This window comes from Jaculus jaculus, chromosome 5, assembly GCF_020740685.1.
Source record: "Jaculus jaculus isolate mJacJac1 chromosome 5, mJacJac1.mat.Y.cur, whole genome shotgun sequence".
Taxonomy (NCBI): domain Eukaryota; kingdom Metazoa; phylum Chordata; class Mammalia; order Rodentia; family Dipodidae; genus Jaculus; species Jaculus jaculus.
The window spans coordinates 12385893-12399293 of NC_059106.1; the positions used below are offsets into that span (position 1 = coordinate 12385893).

A 13401-nucleotide genomic window follows, 5' to 3' on the forward strand; every position below is an offset into this window, starting at 1 on the left:
GCGTCTGGAGTTCGTTTGCAGAGGCTGGAAGCCCTGGCGCGCCCATTCTCTCTCTCTCCCTCTATCTGTCTTTCTCTCTGTCTGTCGCTCTCAAATAAATAAATAAATAAAATTAAAAAAAAAAAAAGAAAAAGAAGGAGTCCTCTATGAGCCTCATTTTATATAAAATTAAGAAATCAGGCATGTAATACATGGTGATGGCTCTGCCTACAGCCCTTTTGTAGAGTATTCAACAACTGTTAAAAAAAAAAAAAAAAAAGAGCTGGAGGGATGGCTTAGCGGTTAAGGCGTTACCTGCAAAGCCAAAGAAGCCAGGTTCTATTCACCAGAACCCATGTTAGCCAGATGCACAAGTGGACACATGCATCTGGAGTTCATTTGCAGTGGCTGGATGCCCTGGCACACCCACATTCATTCTCTCCCCCCCCCCCCCCCCCGCGCCAAATAAATAAATAAAAATAAAATACTTTTTTTTAAAAAATCATGGGCTAGAGAGATGGCCTAGCAATTAAGGCACTTGCCTGTGCAGCCTAAGAACACATGTCTGAATCTCCAGGTCCCTGACCTGTAGCCTGACGCAGTGATGCAAAGTACGCAATGTCGCACATGTCCCAGAAGGGGACGCATGCGTCTGGAGTTGGTTTGGTAAGCCCATTCTATTTCAAAACTAAATAATAATATAAAATATTTTTTAAAAATCAAACTAAATAATTTCTAAACATTTCCAACCACTAAAATACAAACAACCCAACAGAACCAAGCCTACAATTAAGTGGTATTCAAAATTCCAACTGTGATAATCAAATTTCATCTAACTAGAACACCTTAAAATCACAAATAATACTTTGTTTGGGAGCATTTGTTTTGTTTTTTTTTTCGAAACAGGGTCTCACTCTAGCTCAGGCTGACCTGGAACTCACTATGTCATCTCAAAGTGGCTTCAAACTCATGGTGATCCTCCTACCTCTGACTCCCAAGTACTGAGATTAAAGGCATGCGCCACCACGCCTGGCTGTTGGGAGTATTTTTACAATGTCACTCTTAAAAACCCATTTATCACAAAAACAAATTTCACATAAATTCAACAAACCAGTTTTAAATATGAAATATTTGGTAGTTTATAAAAACCAAACTGTACAGTACCTTGACTTTGACAAGTCTTTTTGCTGTCTTGATCTTGGCTTCACAAAAGGCTCCTCTGTATTTGGCGCTGACATCAGTGCCCACTGTCAAATAGGGAGGCTCATCAAGGGCCTAAAAATGCAAAAAATACAACTGAATTTAAAGTGCTTAATTCTTTCCCATGTTTAGGCCTCAGAGTAGATGTGATCCTGTTACAGCTATAAAAAGGTGTAATAGAGCCAGGCATGGTGGCACATGCCTTTCATCCCAGCGCTTGGGGGGCAGAGGTAGGAAGACTGCCATGAGTTCGAGGCCACCCTGAGACTACATAGTGAATTCTAGTTCAACCTGGGCTAGAGTGAGACCCTACTTCAAAAAGCCAAAAAAAAAAAAAAAAGAAAAGTTCTAATAGAGGAATGATTTTAAAATAGTAAATGTTTATCAGAAAGAACATTTAAATGTAAATGTGTATCATGTAAAACGCAGTCTTCTGACTGAACACATGTAGTGGTTTGTGTGTTTGGCAGAGCATCTGATAATCTACTAGGTTCTATACAGGAAAAGTAGTAAGCATCTTCTTGTTCTGCTGCTCTTCTTACTCCTTTTTTTGTCTCTAAGGAAGAATCTTTTCACAGAGCCCTGGCTGGCCGGGAGCTTGCACTCCTCCTGAGCATGCACAAACGAGTCTCTGTCCCCCGCTTGCCTCTATTCTTTCGCATCATCTTAGGCAAGTTACTTTTCTGTTCCTAAATTTTCCTTTTATATAGAGGTTTGAATCTGGTGTGTTTTTTTTTTAAATTTTATTTTATGTTAGACAGAGAAAAAGAATTGGTGCACCAGGGCCTCAGCCACTGAAACTGAATTCCAGACACTTGTACCACCTATTGGGCATGGGTGACCTTGCACTTGCCTCACCTTTGTGTGTCTGGCTTATGTGGGATCTGGAGACTCAAACATGGGTCCTTAGGTTTGGCAGACAAGCACCTTAACCTCTAAGCCATCTCTCCAAACCAACTGTTTGAATCTTTGTTGTTTATTTTTATTTATTTATTTGAAAGTGACAGGGAGAGATACGGAGGGAGGGGGAGACACACAGAGAGAGAGAGAGAGAGAGAGAGAGAGAGAATGGGCACGCCAGGGCTTCCAGCCGCTGCAAATGAACTCCTTGTGCATCTGACTAATGTGGGTTTTGGAGAATTGAGCCTCGAACCAGGGACCTTACGCTTCTCAGGTAAGCACTTAACCACTAAGCCACCTCTCCAGCCTGAGATTTGAATCTTAAACACATTAACAATCCTATATAGACATGATTACATATATGATCAAAATTTTTGCAATACTTTGAGACATATATAATCCTCTAAAAGTCAAAGTGTGCCAAAAAACAGGTAGGACTCCTTACAACATGCTCCTCCAGACACAAAATGGCCTGGATGTCCATGACCTCGCAACACCTGACACTACCAACACAAGATCATCATAATAGGAGGAAAGATGATAACAACCAAACAAAAGAGAGACTGAGAAGGCTAAGAAGCATGATGGAGAGTGGAGTTTCAAAGGGGAAAGTTGGGGGGAGGGAGGGAATTACCATACGTTCTTGGCTACAAATATGGAAACTATCAATAAAAAAATTAACTTAAAAAATAAAAATGAAACTGTGTAAGTACTATTAAGTGCTAATCAAAATACAAATGTGATTTTCTACAGAAACCCAAATCAAATCTCTAATGGACATGGTCAAATTTGCCTATGTAATGTTAGCAAGACATAAGACCATCAATCATTGCATGATTAGTCTAATACAAGGTTAGAGAGCAAACAGTAATTACACAAGCTTTCAAAGCAGAAAGACTAATTCCAGCTACTAAGTGAATGAGTTGCAGGCTATGTTACTCAGCCTAAGCTTCAATGCTCAGGAAAATAAAGGCAAAACCGGTCAGACAGGCACTGAGGTCTAAAGTGTCCAAGTATCAAAAATTATGGGGGCTAGGGAGATGGCTCAGTAAGTAAAGAGCTAATTATTTAAACCCAGGAATGGAGGCATGTTTCTAGAAAGCCAGCAATGGGCCAACAGAGACAGGAGGATTCCCTAGGGCTTGCTACTTAGCTCGTCTAGCCTAGTCAGTGAGCTCTAATATCAGTGTGTTACGCAGTCTGAAAAAATAAGGTAAAGACAGCCGGGCATGGTGGTGTACACCTTTAATCCTAACACTCAGGAGACAGAGGTAGGAGAATCACCATGAGTTCAAGGCCATCCTGAGACTACATAGTGAATTCCAGGACAGCCTGGGCTAGAGTGAGATCTTACCTTGAAAAACAAAACAAACAAACAAAAAAAGGTAAAGAGCAATTGAGAACACAAATGTTTTTAAACTGTTTGTTTGTTTGTTTGTTTATTGGGGGCAGGCAGAAAGAGAGCATGGGCACACTAAGGCCTTCTGGCATTGCAAACAAATGCTAGGTGAATGTGCTTTTTTGTGTATCTGGCTTTATATATGGGTACTGGGGGATAAAATCTAGGCCATTAGGTTTTCACAAGCTTTGTGAGCAAGCACTTCTAACCACTGAACCATCTCTCCAGCCCATTTAAAAATATGTTTACTATTATGAAGCCTTCCATGTGGACAAAGAGAGAATTTACATCAGTGCTCATTCATGTTTGGCCTCCTTCTTTTTAGTTTTTTGGTACTCAAGAGGCAAACTTCTCCTAATTTTTTTTATTTTTATTTATTTGAGAGCGACAGACACAGAGAGAAAGACAGATAGAGGGAGAGAGAAAGAATGGGCGCGCCAGGGCTTCCAGCCTCTGCAAACAAACTCCAGACGCATGCACCCCCTTGTGCATCTGGCTAACGTGGGACCTGGGGAACCGAGCCTCGAACCGGGGTCCTTAGGCTTCACAGGCAAGTGCTTAACTGCTAAGCCATCTCTCCAGCCCTTCTCCTAATTTTTTATTTACCTCAGAGAGAAGGGGGTAAGGTAAGGGAGGGGAGGGCAGGGTAAGGAAGATGAGCATGTCATGCGATGGCCTCCTCCTGCTGCTACAAATGAACTTCAGACACACTCACCATTTTGTGCAACTCATTTTATGTCAGTACTGGTAAGATGAACCTGGGGTCAGCAGTCTTTGCAAGCAAGTGCCTCTAACTGCTAAGCCATCTTCTAAGCCCTGCCTCACTTTAAAAACCACAAAACCAAAGTTGACTCTCTTTCCTTACTTGGCCAACTATAATCAATAAAGTAGGGAATTCAGTATTTTTCAACACTAAACCTAATGAGAAATTATCCCAAAATAATTGGTGATGTGTATAATATGACTGTAGTTTGTTTCCACTTCTAGAAATGTGCAAATTACCAGTCACTATATTATACATATAGAAAAATATATAATAAGGATAAACTGTTAACCTATGGGAAAGGGATACAATATAGGTAAGATACATGAATGAGGGCTGGAGAGATGGCTTAGCGGTTAAGCGCTTGCCTGTGAAGCCTAAGGACCCCGGTTCGAGGCTCAGTTCCCCAGGACCCACGTTAGCCAGATGCACAAGGGGGCGCACGCATCTGGAGTTCGTTTGCAGAGGCTGGAAGCCCTGGCGCGCCCATTCTCTCTCTCTCCCTCTACCTGTCTTTCTCTCTGTATCTGTCGATCTCAAATAAAAAAAAAAAAATACATGAATGAAACTATTTTACTCAAAAATCTGCTTCAAAAAAAAAGCTATTTTGTTTTACAACTGGCATGTAGTCTTTTTATTTTTGAAAATGTATATTAAAGGGTAATATTCCAAATACATATGAAAGAAGACAGAATAATAAAATGGATCCTACATATAACCATAATCTGCCTTCCATAATTATCACCTCATAAAGAACTGTATCATCTACTCCCTTTCCCATTTTCCTCATTCCTGATTATTTTAATTTTTTATGCATGTATGTTCAAGTGTGCATGTGTGTGGGGCGAGGGGGGGGCTGGAGGGACAGAAACAACCTCAAGTGTTATCCTCAGGAAAAACATCCACCCCTTTATGAGAAAAAAAAATCTCTCACTGGACTGGAGCATGCCAGTCAATCTGAACTGGTGCATACCATACATCAGGATACAATTTCTATCTCACAGGAATAAAAGTAAGGTGCTACAGCTACAATGTTCAGAACCGGCCCAGGTTATAAAACCAAATGAAGGTTAAACCATGTAAGTTTTATATGAAAGGGTTAAGTCATTGAAAAATCCAGCTCTATGTGGTAGTGTACTCGTTTAATCCCAGCCTTTGGGAGGGTGAGGTAGGAGGATCACCTGTGCTACAGAGTGAGTTCCAGGTCAACCTGGGCTTAGAGATCCTCCCTCAAAAAAAGAGAAAAATCTCCTATCAAATAGAGCAGATGCCATCATATGTAACTTTGTGTGTGGGTACATGTGCATGCCAATGTGAGAAGAGTTAGGGGAAAAGAAATCCCTTTAAACTACTGTCTCCCTTTTTCAATTCCAACACAAGTAGTCATGCCCTTCGTGGGGGTGTTCCCTAATGAAGTACATCATGGTCCTTTAGTATAATGAGGACAGCCAGGCATGTACACCTAGTCTGAGGCTAGTGTGCTTTATTTAGGTGCAAACCAGATACATCCAAGGAGCTCTGCCACCAGGTTAACTAAGATTCCTCTGACCAAGAATACTGATGGATGGATACACATGTCTATCTATACAGCTAAGAAAAAATACCCCTGGCCTTCTTTTTTGATTTTTTGTCAATAACAAAGACCATCTCAAAGACTAAAATAAGTTGTTTTTAAGTACCACCTACACAACATCAAAGAAATTAAACTAGTAATATGATGGAGAATGGAATTTCAAATGGGAAAGTGTGGGGGTGGGGAGGGAGGGAATTACCATGGGATATATTTTGTAATCATGGAAAATGTTAATAAAAATTAAAAAAAAAGAAATTAAACTAGTAAGTTACTGTCCCTTTGTTTAGCAAATACAACAGCTTTCCAGTTGCTAAGGCAACAGCTACTTCCCAGCTACCCAGCATTGCCTAAGCAATTATTTTTCTAGTCAATCTACCAAATGTCCTAACTGGCACATAAAAATCATCCAATTCCATTTTCAAACTGGTGGCTAGAAATCCTTCAAGACCTCAAAATACCAGGAAAGCCATGTAAGTGCACAAATGAATCAACAGTAATCTCTAATGTGCCTCTGGTCTGCAGTGCACCAAATACATAAATGTTTCAGAAAGACAATAGTTAAATCAATTCTTCAAATGGTTGAGTAACATTGACTCTGCCTAGAAAATACTAACCTAAGCAAGATCAAATTTTCAAAACACAAAACGTGCTACACATCGTTTTACTGAAGCAGTTTCTTCAAAAAAAAAAAAAGGCATTTAAGTGGATTACAGTGCCAATACAACCAAGATAATCAGGAAAGTATTGAATTTGGTGCTAAAACCAAAGTAGTAAATACAGTCAAATATAGAGTGACAATCAATCTATGACAACCTATTATTTATATGAATCCCAAAGTGGCAGCAAAACAATAATGGAGATAATTCCAGTTAGTGAATGAATCAAAAAACCACCTACATGGTTGGAGAAATGGCTTAGTAGTAAGGCACTTGCCTGCATAGCCTAAAAATTCATGTTGGAATTTCCAGGTCCCATATAAGCCAGATGCACAGTGATGCAAACATGCAATGTAGCAAATACGCACAAGGTGGCACACACATCTGGAGTTCATTTGCAGGAGCTGAAGGCCCTGGGGTGCCTATTCTCTCTCCCTCTCTCTCTCTCTCTCTCTCTCCCTCCATCTCAAATAAAAAAGAAAATCCACCTATGTATCATTAAAAAACTAAGCTGGGCATGGTGTTGCACACATTTAATCCCAGCACTTGAGAGGCTGAGGTAAAAGAATTCACTTTGAGAGATGTTCTAACACATCTTCCTTAAAAGGAACCAGGAGATAAGGCTGATTTCAAGGTTGGTCAGGGAAAAAAACAAGAATCTCACATCTTGTCCTTGAAATTAAGGACATGCTCAGTGAATGAAGACATCTAAAAGTGATACAAGAAGTACCTTTAAGGGGTTCCTACTAGCCAAACAGCAACCTTTAAGCTCAAAATAAGAACTAGATGGTTCATGACTGTAATCTTACCATCTGGAATCAGGTGTTCTAGGTCAGCCTTTACTCCATGGCGAGTTTAAAACCTGCCTGAGCTACATGAGATCCTGAATCAAATAAATTTATCAAACCTACTATATGTAAGATGTTATTTGAAGATGGAGGTGTAGCTAACTTGAATTAAATCACAGGAGGCAGAGGTAGGAGGATCGCGGCAAGTTCGAGGCCACCCTGAGACTACATAGTGAATTCCAGGTTCAGCCTGGGCTAGAGTTGAAACCCTACCTCAAAAAGCCAAAATCAAAAACAAAACGCCACCACCAAAAAAAAAAAAAAAAAAAAGAGCCAGGCATGGTGGTTAATCCTAGCACTTGGGAGGCAGAGGTAGCAGGATCACCATGAGTTCAAGGCCACCCTGAGACTGCATAGTAGGTGAATTCCAGGTCAGCCTGGCCTAGCATGAAACCTTACCTTGAAAAACCAAAAACACAAAGTGGAGTTCTAGGTTCAAACACAGATTTGTAATATAAATTATGTTAAATAAAACCTATCATAGGTCTAGACAGATGGCTCAGCAATTTAAGGCACTTGCTTGCAATGCCTGGTGGCATGGGCAACTCCCCAGTACCCACATAAAGCCAGATACACCCAGGGATGTATGCATGTGACTGGAGTTCCAGGTGCAGGAGGACCTGGGGCAACTATACTTAATCTATACTTAAACTACACTTAAAAATTAATTAGTTAATTAAGAATAAAGTTGTAATCTATTACCCATAAAATTACGTGCCTAACATTTAGGTGCCTAACGTGATAAACATTAAATGAATGTCTGCTTTAATTTGCTATTACTACCACTTTGTAAAATCTATTTTGTACTTAATAATCAGATGACATAGAAATTAATGCCGTAAGCCACTCAAGAGTAAGTCTGGACAGCTAAGCTATCAATAAAAATAAGATGGAGAAGTGATGACAGGGACAACATAAACAAGCAGCAATTCTGTTTACTGGTGATTTTCCCAAAGAAAATCATGTTCTTGGAAAATTCATTTACCAGCCAGTCCTGGAGTCAGAGCTGAAGAAGGTGGTGGCAAAGAGGAGGAGTAACATTGATTTTTCTTTGCTTTTGTTTTTAAATCTGTTTTTGAGAGGGTCTAGGCCAAGTAGCCCAGGGCAGGCACAAACATGAAATTTCCCTGACTCAACCTCCCAAAGAACTAGTTGGTTTGTTTTGTTTTGTTTTTTTTTGCTTTTTTGAGGTAGGGCCTCACTCTAGCCCAGGCTGACCAGGAAGGAATACACTATGAAGTCTCAGGGTGGCCTCGAACTCACAGAATTATTCTACCTCTGCCTCTCAAGTGCTGGGATTAAAGACATGTACCACCACACCTCACAAAAGAACTGTTTTTAAACTTTAGAAAAATGTTGAGATGGAGAGATGACTTAGTGGTTAAGGCGCTTGTCAGCAAAGCCAAAGGATCCAGGTTCAATTCCCCAGTATCCATGTAAGGCCAGATACACAAGGTGGCACATGCGTCTAGAGTTTGTTTGTGTTGGCTGGAGGCCCTGTGGCACCTATATTCTCTCTGACTGTTTCTATCTCCCTCTCTCTGTCAAGTAGTCTTGCCCTAAAATGTTGACAATATTTTAATATTTTGTTTATTTGAGAGAGAGAGAGAGAGAGAGAGAGAGAGAGAGAGAGAGAGACTGGGTATACCAGGGCCTCCAACCACTGCAAATTAACTCTAGACATGTGCCACCTTGTGCATCTGGCCTTACATTGAGTACTGGGCAATTGAACCTGGGTTCTTTGGCTTTGCAGACAAGAGCCTTAACCACTAAGTCACCTCTCCAGTCCTGAAAAATTATTTTTATGTAAATTAAACTCATGAGCATAAAGTTTCTATATTTCACCTAACTTAAGTCACAGTATGTTATAACCCACACCTACACTAAGAAAAAAAAAAGGACCATGACATACTACTGATTGCTTACTGTCTCCTGATCTGAGAAATGTTAAAGCAGGGAACATGTGTACCTTGGGCCTGATGGTTCTTTAAGCTTACAGGACTATACAAAATTCCACATCAATAAAAATCTATAGAACTAGCTTTCACAAGCCAACAATTTTATGAAATTCAAGTAACAATATAATATGATTAGTATTTTGTTAATTCAAGTAACAATATAATATGATTAGTATTTTGTTAAACCTGCACACACAATATAAACATGACTACTTGGCCTAAGCTGCTTTTGATACTGAGCACAATGTAATGAGTTAACTCTCCTACCACTTCCCTCCACACTTAAGCTACTGAGAAACCGTTGCTGAGCACAGCAATGTTGCATCATGATGCAGGAACATGACATTTACTCTATTTAATTCATCTCTGTTCCTTCATTAAACCTACAACAACCTATCAACTCTGATTGTAAAACATCAAATACAATTGCAGAAACTGAAAAGAGTTCTATTACCAAGATGAAGAGATTCCAGTACTCAGGAGGCAGAGGTAGGAGGATCACTGTGAGTTCAAGGCCAGCCTGAGACTGCATAGCAAATTCCAGGTCAGCCTGGGCTATAGAGCGAGACCCTGCCTCAAAAATTAAAAATAAATAAATAAAAGATGAAGCTATAAAACCCAAAAAGATGTTTACGTTCAATCTTTTAAGCTCTTCCAACTGAACCAGCAGAACAAGATAAAACAAGCTAAGAAAATGTCTACCTTTTTGTCTATTCTGACACAGTCTGAGGCCTTGAACTATTTCTGTGGCCTCCACCTCCCAAGAGCTGGGATTACAAGCATGTACCCACATGCCTGGCAAAAGAAAATGTATAAACCTCCAGTACATTTTTAAGTCAATGGTATTCACACTGCCCAATAATATTAGTAACTTTTTAAGATTTTAAGAGAACCTGCAGAGTAGATCTAAGAGAATCTCTGAGAAATCCAATCTGACACATGTAGTTGATGAGAACACAAAAATCGTGTGAAGAATTTCTGAACTTATAACCCCAATCTTATTAGTTAACTCCCTGATTCTCACTGCCTCCATTTCTACAGAGGGAAATTAATACCATGTATAATAAAAGCACTTACTAAAACTTCTACTAAATCAGAACAGATGAGACAGGACTAATGCAAGAGCCGCGATTATTCCATTAATACCAACTAAGTGAATGAGCGAGCAGATTTATCAACCAATCAAAGCAAAACTGACTATTCCAGTACTAGACAGGTGCCAAGAAAATGCTTTTTAGAACGCAACATTTCCATTAGGGGAAAAATTATTTAAATGGGGAGAGTGACCACCTCCCCCAAATTAATGTTGAAAGAAAAAGGATAGGTATTTAAGTGTGACACTGTGAAGGCTACCACACTATATTGCAGACAGCATGACTTGATGAGAAACATGAGGGTTCAAAAAGGGGCTGAAAATAAGATTTCAACTTTATCCAAAAAGTACAAATGAAGCTTTTCTTAGTCTATTTAAACTGTAATCATCAAAATTCAGCGTTACACAGTCAGCTAGAGGTCTAGAGACCCCATGCACATGACAACGCTGCCGGAACACTCTTGCTGACTCTGCAGGTCAAGCTAGCCAGCTTCATCACTGAACCCAGACAAAACCTTCTTGCAGTTCATCCCACCTAAGGAGTTCTGTCATTTTATCTTACTTTACAGCCTATTGTCTGTAACAAGACAAACAATGGCATGAAAAACAATAGTGTGAGACAGTTTACAATGCCTTATTTTCTTACCTGCATCTTGTGCTTTCCATTTTTATCCTGATCACTATCCTGTAGACTATAAGGTTTTAAAGCTTTAGAGGTGGCAAAGTGGCTTTTACTTTGCCCACTCCGACCATACTCAATGTATACTTAGACTTGGGACTGAAAGGAGTAATTTCAGAATGGATGCAGAGAAACCTCATCAAGTCAGAACTTATCTCCTAACTTCACATACACCTACCTTGTCTTGCCACCAGATCACCAGAACTTAGGTTTATGTCAAAGTTTTGAGAACTGAGCTCTCCCAATTTACAACGCACACTTCTTTTAAGTAAGCAGGTGCAAGGTACATTAGCACTGGTGGGTAAGAAGGGTCACACTCTACACTAGGATTTTTAGCATGCATTCCAGAATAGTTGATCTTGCCACCTTTCATTGTGCTGTGAGGAAGAGACTCAACCCTGAGGTATTCTAATATAATATTTATTGCATTATTGTTGTTGTTGGTTTTTTTTTTTTTGGTTTTTCGAGGTAGGGTCTCACTCTAGCCCAGGCTGACCTGGAATTCACTATGGAGTCTCAGGTTGGCCTCAAACTCATGGCAATCCTCCTACCTCAGCCTCCTGAGTGCTGGGATTAAAGGCACGCGCCACCACCATGCCTGGCATAGTTGGAAGTTTTAAAAGTCTAATGAAAGCTGGGTGGGTCACCACTATAATCTCATCACTAATTAGGCTGAGAGCAGAAATGTCAATTCAAGGCCAGCCTGGACTACACACAGTAAGATCCTGGTCTCAAAACAAAATCAAGGTGGTGCTTGGGAGATGGCTTAGCAGTTAAACAGCACTTGCTTACAATGCCTGATGAACCAGGTTCAAGTCTCCAGCACCTATGTAAAGCTGAATTCAAAGTAGCACATACAGCTGTGATCCCAACATGCCAACAAGCAGCAGCAGCAGAGCCTGGAGAATCTAAAGCCAGGCCATGACATTCATTTTCAGCAGCAATAAGGTGTAGCAGACACCTCAAAGTTGTCCTCTACCTTCATAAACACAGCACAAATTTTTATGTAACTTCAAATAAAGTGGCATGCTAGTGCACGCCCTTAATCCCAGCTCTCGGGAGGCAGAGGTAGGAGGATCGCTGTGAGTTCAAGACTACTCTGAGACTACAGAGTGAATTCCAGGTCAGCCTGGGCTACAGTGAGACCCTACCGCAAATAAATAATAAATAAGAAGCAAGCTTCAGTAATAAAAATAAAAATTCTTTCCTAGTCAAGAACCATTCAATATCTTACTTCCTATCTTAGCCCTGAGCCTGCTAGAAACTGCTGAGGGATCATGTTATGAGCATGTAAGGACCAGCATATGGTCCAGGGACAGTTTATATAAATAAGTTTGTTTTTCTTTGTGTGTGAGAGTAAAATTGCAAAGTCAACCTTTGTAAGCAAAAATCTAAGAGTAAGCTGAGTACAATGACATAGTAAGAGATTACCAGAAGGTGTGTGTGCAACCCTAGATAAGTAGTGGAAAATACAAAAAACCCAGCTGCTCAGCAGCCGTTGTCCCAGTCCTCCCGACACTATGACTAACTGAACGGCTGCTCAGCAGTCCGGACTGAGACCTCCGCGAGACGCATCACCGATCCGAATTCATCTGCCCGACACGCTGTCCGAACGACCGAGACGACCGAGACTCGCCTTGAAACACCGCGAACCGAGGAAAAAGTCGGAGCACGGACCCCACGCCACCAGGTGGTAAAACGTCAGAAATCTCGCAGACCGAGTCTCACGTTGAGACCGAGTCTCGCGATATTGCGTCCCAAGTCTCGCGATATCAAGTTGTATACATGTTAGATTCGTTAGAAATATTCTTGTGTTAGTAGTGATGAATACAATTTGGTTATATATTATATTAGCTATAATATTAGTTGTGATAGTTTGGACTTGCTTGTGTGTGACTTTCATCCCAGTAAACTCCTTTGCGAGTACACCAGCGTCTGAGTATTATTGACCTTCGTGGGCGGAATCCTCTCAACCAATCATCTTTGAGAGTGCTCGTGACAGATCATCACAGACCCCACTCAACTACTAAGGGAAGACAAGGAGCACATCTGTGAGGTCAAGTCATGGAGGACATCAAGAGAGGAGTTTGCAAACGCTTTCTTACAAAAACTAGCAGTTCAAAGAAGCACAAGTCATTTTCATTTTCCCAAAAAGCTGCTCTAAAATAGACAAGCAAGCAAGCATTTCTTAGACTGATCTACATGAGTATCTTGTCAACCAACTTCTTGAGAAAAAGAGGCTACATAGTGAATTCCAGGTCAGCCTGCACTAGAGCAAGACCCTACCCCAAAACAAACAAAAAAAATCATTTGAATACAGTGCAAAAGAGTTGCTGTGGTCAGAAGATTATCG

At 40.4% G+C, this 13401-nt stretch overlaps 1 protein-coding gene across 7 annotated transcripts in view; it reads right to left on the minus strand.

Moving 5' to 3' along the window:
• Window positions 1-13401, minus strand: part of Arid4b (AT-rich interaction domain 4B) — a 147042-nt gene that overhangs the window by 108701 nt on the left and 24940 nt on the right. For all 7 annotated transcript variants that reach the window (XM_045149565.1, XM_045149564.1, XM_045149563.1 and 4 more), the window contains exon 3: window positions 1144-1254. In XM_045149565.1, the coding sequence (XP_045005500.1) occupies window positions 1144-1254 (111 nt within the window). The remainder of the gene's footprint in view (window positions 1-1143; window positions 1255-13401) is intronic.